Genomic DNA, 8,509 nt, shown 5'->3' with positions numbered 1-8,509 from the left:
CACCCCCCAAACCCCTGCAGTATCTTAAGATGAAAAATATGCAATGCCTGGGTGAGATTAACAGCATGAAACTCAAAGCAGAAGAAAAGATTAATGCACTTAAAGACATAGTAATAGAGATAATTCAAAATGACGCATAGAGAAAAAAGATTAAAAAAATAAAAAAGGAAAGAGAATCAGTGAGCAATTGCAACAACAACTAGCAGTTTAATGTGTACTGAAGTTCTAGAAGAGGGAAAGAGAAAACCTGAAAAAAAAATTTTTTTTAAATATTTTCAGTTGTAGATGGACACATTACCTTAGTGTCATTTATTTATTTTTACATGGTGGTGAGGACCAAACCCAGTGCCTCACACATCTGCTAGGCAAGCGCTCTACCACTGAGCTACAATCCCAGTCCCCACACCCCAAAAAAGTGAAAAATCTTTAAAGGGATTTTTATTTGATGAAAAAAATTTTTTCTTTTTAAAAATATTTATTACAGTAGATTGCATTTTGACATATTGTGTACAAATGGAGCACAACTCCTCATTCCTCTGGCTGTACATGGTGCAGGGTCACTCCAGTAGTGTAATCATACATGTATATAGAGAATAATGTCTGTCTCATTCTACCGTCCTTCCCATCCCCACAGCCCAATCCCTCCCTCTTCTTTTTCTTTCTTTCCTCTCTCTTTCTCACCCCCCTTTTTTTGGGGGGAGTGGTAATAGGGATGGAACCAACGGGCTCTGCCACTGAGCTATATCCCCAGCTTTCACATTTTTAAAATTTTGAGGCAGGCTCTCACTAAGTTGCCCAGTCTGGTCTCACACTTGCAATCCTCCTGGCCTCAGCCTTCCTTCTCACTGGGATTATAATCATGTGCCACAGTGCCTGGCCATTTGATAAAAAATTTAAACCCAAAGATCTGAGAAGCTCAATGAACTTTGTTACAAAATAAACATAAATAGAATTACACAAACTACATCATAATCAAATTGCTTCTAATGATAGAAAATTTCAAAAAGTAAAAAAAAGGGAATATTACACACAGAGGAAAGAAAAAAATGACAACAGACTTTTTTCCTCAGAAACGAGGTATGCCCTGTTAAGTAGGTAAGTAGAGAGATATATTTAAAGTACTTACACAAAAAAGGTTCAACCTATAAAACTAAGCCCAGAAAAAAAAAAAAAAACTTGTCAAAAACAAAAGCAGAATATTTTTTTAGACATAAATCATGAAGAAAACTAAACCTAGGGCAGAATAGTAGGATATAAGAGACTGTTGAAAGAAATGATTAAATCTTGATAAGTCTAAACTTATTTTAAAAAAAAATATGCAATCAAAATTTCAAATGTTATTAACCAGGAGATAGAAAGGAAAAAGGCAGGAGGAGATTCTCTTCTACTATCTAGAGGAAGGATACAAATACAGATTAATTCCAGATGTTAGGAAAACAAACTGAAGTATATGTGTTAAAAATAGAGGGGGTAAAGGCTGAGTTGTGGCTCAGTGGTAAAGCACTCGCCTAGCACATGCAAGGCACTGGGTTCGAGCCTCAGCACTACATAAAAATAAAACAAATAATAAAATAGAGATAAAAAAAATAGAGAGGGTAACTATTAACAATTTAACTATCTTCCTAGGATATGATTTCAAAGAAAAAATTTTAGATTGAATAACTCTACTAATAAGTTTACAAAGTTACCAAATATAAACTTATTACAATAGATATGTTAATAAGTATAATCAAAATATGTTATCAACTAATTGGCCTATTTCCTACATTAGTGTAATGATTCATGGGGTGCTGAGCTGAGAGAAATAATAATTGGGAAAAAAAGAAAACAATCATTGGTTGTTTAATTTTTTTAAAAGGTAAAAAGGCACTTATGCACTTCTATGAGTCAAAATTATTAACAGGTACAACTACTGAAATGATTATTCAGAAACAATATTTTCTAGGACACATGACTTAATTTAGTTAATTTGCATAATCAAAGGCTTTAATATGATTTTGTTTCCAATTGCTTTTGAGCAAATACATGGTTAAACATACATTTACCCAAATATTTATTTCCCATTGTTCTTCTAACAATTCTTGGCCACTAAAAAGTATTTAAAACTAAATACATATTGGGGAGAAATCCAGCAATTTAAGAACTTATTTCTCTAATACGAATATCTGAGTTATTATACCCACTTCCACTCTTTTTAAAGAATAGAAAACAAAGTAACAATATAACGCCACTCTTCATTTAAAAGATATAGCAAAAGACAGGTTAAAATTAGAATATCAGAACTTTATACCTGCAAATTATTTTGAATATCTTTCCTATTGTTATGCATAGACTTCTCGATTATAATTTTTATTTATACTTACATTATTCTAGAACTTTACTTTGAATATTAATATGTTCAAAATTTCAAAAAATTATCATACCATCCCCGAAGGCCTGCAGCGGCGTTGACACAATGTGATTTCTGCCCAGTGCTCTGAATGCCAAAGAAATTCAATGAAGCACGGGTAAATGGGGGGAGTAACTAGGACTCTCTTAAGGTAGCCAAATGCCTCATCATTTAATTAGTGATGTGCATGAATGGATGAAGGAGATTCCCACTGCCCCTACCTCCTATCCAGTGTAACCACAGCCAAGGGAACGGGTTTGGCAGAATCAGCGGGGGAAGACGATGCTCTAGAGCTTGTCTGGCTTGGTGGAGAGACATAAGAGGTGCAGACTAAGTGGAAGACTCCCGGTGCAGCTCTGTCCCGAGAAGGGACCTGGCGACCCCGGCTCATTTTTTTCACTGACCCAGTGAAGGGGAGGTGGCGAGGATGGGTGGCAAACCGCACCCCAGGGGGTGGTTTTCACTTCTGGTGCCAAGTGTCAGGCTGTATGCTCAAGGGACAGTGCCAGGTGGGGAGTTTGACTGGGGCAGTAGGTACACCTGTCAAACCCTACTGCAGGTGTCCTCTGGAGAGCACAGGGAGGACATAAATCTCTCATGGAGCAGAAGGAAAAAAGCTCGCTTGAACTTGATTTTCAATACAGACAGTAAAAGTGGGGCCTCAGGATCCTTCTGACCTTTTTGGGTTTTAAGCAGGAGGTGTCAGAAAAATTACCAAGCGTTCATAGCCATGTGGCTTTCTGATCCTTTGATATCGGCTCTTCCTATCATTGTGAAGCAGAATTCATCAAGGGTTGGATTGTTCACCCACTACTAGGGAACATGAGCTGGGTTTAGACCGTCGTGAGACAGGTTAGTTTTACCCTACTGATGATATGGAAAAGTTATAAAGACTTAGGCCAATGAAGTCTACCCATTAAAAAAAAATTTGCCTTATACCTTATGATCAACTGTGAAATTGTTTGTTGGCTCACAGAAAGTCTGACAATAAACAGTATCAGCTAAATATATATACATACACATATAAATACATATAAAATTTAAAAAAATTATCGTACCATATGTCCTTCAGCTCGGGCTTTATTCTGCATAGCTTCCCGTTTTCGCTGTAGAAATTCTTCCACTTGCTTAGCTCTTTCTATATCTAGCTGCCCTTTTTGCCTAATTTGGACAAATCACAAAGTCAACAATTATGAACAATAAATATTTTGAATAATCCAAAATTTATACTTAAATACCTTTTTATTTCTTTGCAGAATATGAAAAGATTAATGTAAAATAAAAATTCTCTGTAATGAAGAAATCACTATATGTGTATTGGTAGCTATTACCTCAACTCACTCTTTACTATTATGAACAGAAGTGAAAGCTATGTTATCATTCCAAATCTTGACAAGATTTCTTTCTTCAGGTATTGGGGGTTCTACCCAAGCCCTTGTGCATGCTAGGTAAGCACTCTACAACTGAGCTACATTCCCAGCCTTACAAGAAGGTTTCTTTTACATTCAGCTATTCTACTTACACACATATATTATTTTAGGCTGTATTACAAAACACTCTTCAAGTTTCCAAGTTTATTTTAGAAATATCAAACATAGTAAGAATTTTATTTAGTCAGTATTGAAGTCAAATGAAAGTACCATAGTAGCAATTAAAAATAAAAAAGAATGAAAAGTTTATTTAAGTGTGAGTTTTCAAATATTTAGCAAAAGCTATGTATGAATTCCCTAAATATCGTAAGTATTGTGAAGCAAAATGGATAGATTAGGGAAAAAATTAATAGCATATGTATTTGTTTCAATCTTCTCTAGTTTATTTCTACATTTGTCTTCCTTAAACAATTATGAGAACATAAACATGTTAAACTTAAAAATATCTATGACAAACATTTATTAAATACCTACTACATGATACCAGTTATCAAGTGAAATATGGAAAACACAAAAATAAGTAAGACACAGCCCCAGTAATCTTAGAACTCACAGCACAGTATCAACTGTGATTAATTTTGGAGATGAGGAAGAAAGGTGAGTAAATTACTGGCTGTGCTTCTATTTGGATTCTGAAGTACAGCACATAAACTTCCTGCAGTCTCTTTTTGAGACTATAAGGTATACATGAAATCATGCTTTTTCTGCAATATTTAAACACTTGTCATTTTCATGCATCAAGTAATAATTTCTTTACCACTGTTTTCATTTCTAAATGAAACATAAAATTATTTTAAATATAATAATGAGCTGTAAAAACTTAAAATCTACTAACATAGCTATAAATGATACTGGTCTAAGGTTCATTTACTTTATGTGATACTTAAGAGATTCTCATGAAATTTATATCATAGGAATTTTCTAGGATAAATTTCTATAGCCGGTTTTAAGATCCTATTACTAAAACTCTCAGGTGTTTCTATATAGTTAATCTAATTCCACATCAATAAAATCAGAAATGTATTTCTCCAACGCCATCAACAACTCAAGTAAGTTGAGAATAATAAGTATTTGTTCAGGCCTCTGAAATGTACATGTGCTATCCTCTAGCAGTCATATTATACACTGTATACTCTGAGATTAATAAGGCATATCTGGGCTGAATACAACATATCTCTGCATATATCCAGGCAAAACTGTATTCTGCTTTGCCACAGTCCCATTTATATAAGCCTGAGCCTTAAGAGTGCAGATAAAGTACTAGGTGTCTTGTTCAGACATGTCATCTGAAGTTGTATGATTTCCAGTAAGCCTCTTTTTGGTGGTCCTGGTAGCTTAGACCACCACAAGCAATTAAACAAAATAGCTGATATCTCTGCTATGTATCCTAACTGCAATGACTTCCTTCTTTAACCTTTAAAGTAGTAAAACATATTTGATTTCCCATTCTAAGACATTGTCTATGTACAGCTTTTGTCAGTCTAAAACTCTAACTGGCATATGTTAATATAGCAATTGCACAAAATTATTTTACCAAGAACCTGGTCATCCATGTAATGGCTTTGATTTGCAGGTTTTCACATCATTTATTTATATAAGGTACTACCTGCTTTATGTATTTATACAATTTGTGTGGTTTCACTGAACAGTGATTTCCTAAGCTAGATCAAATTAGTAAGTTTATATTACTGGCTGCTTTCAAATACAAATTTAAAATATGTAATGATCCTTTTAACACTATTTCTTTTTAACTTTCATTTATTTAACAAATATTTATTAAGTGTCAACTATCTGCCATATTTTATTAGTCTTTGAAGATACAAAGACGAATAAAACAGAGTTCTGGGAAGCACGGTTGGTTCAACAAATGAAAACCAACCAGGGTTCAACCAATTCTGTGACTATTTATGCTTAAAAACTTGTAAATAAAGTGTACTTTTCATATGTATTACTGATTACCACTTTATAAACACCAAAAAGAACTCACAACTCATATTCTTGTGTATTCTCACTATTCTCTAAAGTAGTAAAACTGCTAATTGTGGGCATAAATTATGATATGTGCTAGGCTCATGAAAATAAAGAGTCAATTTACTTAGTAATAGTCATTTTCTTCATTAAAAACTATTAAGAATTCATATACAAATGCTCTTTTACAAAAGTTGGACTATATCCAAAATTATAGCTTTTAATAGCAGCAAAACATTGATCTGAATTAATAAAAGAATGATAATATAAACATTATATAAAACAAGTATACAGTAAGAAATTAGGAATTTGGATAGTAAAATACAAAGACATTAAAATGGGCCATAAATGTTATAAACAGGAAAAGGTACATAAAACAATGAAGCAACTGAAGTATGGTATTATTCTGCTGAGAAATATATTCTAAGACAAACTTTTTTTTTTTTGTCCTGAAAAGAGAAGTAAAAAAGATTTTTCTTCCTTTTCTCATTGTAAATTCATGAAGTACCAAGATCTGGGTGAAAACGTCATACCTCATATTCACTGTTCAAATTTTTACTGATAAGGGAAATGTAAAACTTTTAAAGGATAATTATAAGTGAACATTTTAAGAGGTGAAAAACAACATAAAAATAGGCAGCAGTCTAGGTAACAGATAATCTGAGAGGAAAAAGCAGTAACTATAGTTATAATAGAAAAACTGGGTGGTATTGGGTTAATAGTAAAGACAAAATGATGCAGAGGATTTATTTATTAAGCTTCCTCTTCTCTGTAAGGGACATAAATTGTCTATCAGATGGAATGTAACAGTCAGTTTTACTCAAATGAAAAAAATTTCAAGATAAGAAACAATTTCAATTCCAAGACAAGAAGATTTGGAAAAGTAAAAGTGCTATAAAAAACAAATGTTAAGATGCCCTACTACTATAAAGTAGTCTTACATGGTTTGAGGTCTTAACGTTAAAAAGCTAATAAAAAGATCATTAAGGCATGGATAAAAACAGAGCTGCACTAGATAGAGTTACTGATAATAAAGGAAGAAGAAAATAAATAACATAAAAGAAGAAATAAATAAATATGGGGGATCCAAAATTGTGAGGGAAGAAAATTCAAAGAGTCCTAATGACTGTAGATTTGTTTGCCAATTAAGCTGGAATCAAGGAAAAGAACTGACTAGGAATGACAATGTCATAAGTATTACAATAGGAACCAATTATGACAGTGTGGAGAAATGGCCACAAAAAGAATAAGAGATGTTGGATATTGTGTCATGCACCTGTCATCACAGCTTTTTGGAAGGCTGAGAAAGGAGGATTGCTTGTACTCAGGAGTTTAAAGCCAGCCGGAGCAACCTCACAAGATTGAAAAAAGAAAAAAAAAAAAAGACCAAAGAGTTAACACTCAGAATGGAGAAACCTTAGGTATTTACTAGTTGAACTTTCCATTGAATAAAGTGTTCTCATATTACCATCTAAATGTCCTGTCACTTAAATCTCTGGTTCATATTCCCAGTTCGAAGACATTAAATTCCACACAGGTCCTGAACAGCCTTCATAATGGACTAAAATCTATTTCTCTCCTTGTTTAGTCATAATTATTCTATCTTGCAGAAATATAAAGAAGTCTAATTCCTCTTCTATGTGACCAGCACCCAGTTTTTCCATTTGTGGAACTAAATAGATGACAGTTGTTTATAGTATGAAGGCTGAAACAAGAAGGCTGAGTACATTTTATTAGTTAAACCTTAATTGGGAACATGAGAATTGGGCCACTCAAAGTTCTTGAAGTTCTGCATTGGGCCACAAATGACCATGAAAGTTCTGCAAGCACTGATTTTAGGGTTACAAAGAAATTCTAACAGTAAGCATATTCACAAACATGGAATCCAATGAATCATCAGCATTGACTATATATATAAATTTTTTACTAGAACAGGTCCTGCCATGGGAGCCTGATTAAAAAGCTGCTGCTTTTTACTATTATCATCATTCCCATCATCACTATTCAAATAGGTATACAGTTTGTCATTATCCTACTATGTAACAAGTTCAGATTGCAGAGAAAACTTCATTTTCTGTACTACTTTGCATTTAAATTTGATACTTTCAAAAAACTTCTTTAGTTTCTAAGAAGTTACTGGTACTGGTCAGAGGGCAGCTAAATGGGCACTATCATAAATGATTAGATGGCATATAATAGGCACATATAATAACATTTCTTTCTAGAATCTTCAAGAACATAATTGACCTAATCCTTTAATCCAATGACTATACTTTTAAGATTCTATTACACAGAAGCAATGAAAATTGAAGAATTAAATGTGACAGAAAAATAATTTAAAAAGTGAAATATCTTCAACTTGTTGTACTAGGGAATTTGTTAGAAAATTTACAGTACATTAAGAAATTGAGATTTTACATGACATTAATACTTGAAAACAATTTTTAACAAGAGAAATAAATATGGTAACATGAATGCTAAATTTAAAAAGATATATAACATGTGATTTGACTTCCACTATAGGGGAGAAATATGTAAAAAGAATGCATGTAAACTAGACCCAAGTCCTCCAGTGGTTTTCTCTGTAGAGATCAGGAATGATGCTTCTGCTTGTTTTCTAATATCTTCCCTACACATCCCAGTATTTCTAGAACTATCCTAATCACTTTGGCAAACACATAAACAAGACAAAAAGTCACTTATGTATTTCCTTTGAGTTTTC

General features: G+C 33.1%; 1 protein-coding gene across 1 annotated transcript in view; it reads right to left on the bottom strand.

Moving 5' to 3' along the window:
• Positions 1-8,509, bottom strand: part of Nek1 (NIMA related kinase 1) — a 161,886-nt gene that overhangs the window by 97,612 nt on the left and 55,765 nt on the right. Inside the window, exon 16 of the mRNA XM_048791768.1 lies at positions 3,448-3,550. Within this exon, the coding sequence (XP_048647725.1) occupies positions 3,448-3,550 (103 nt within the window). The remainder of the gene's footprint in view (positions 1-3,447; positions 3,551-8,509) is intronic.

The sequence above is a fragment of the Marmota marmota genome, unplaced genomic scaffold (assembly GCF_001458135.2).
Source record: "Marmota marmota marmota unplaced genomic scaffold, marMar, whole genome shotgun sequence".
NCBI classification, from domain to species: domain Eukaryota; kingdom Metazoa; phylum Chordata; class Mammalia; order Rodentia; family Sciuridae; genus Marmota; species Marmota marmota.
This window is presented reverse-complemented; position numbering and strand designations above follow the sequence as displayed.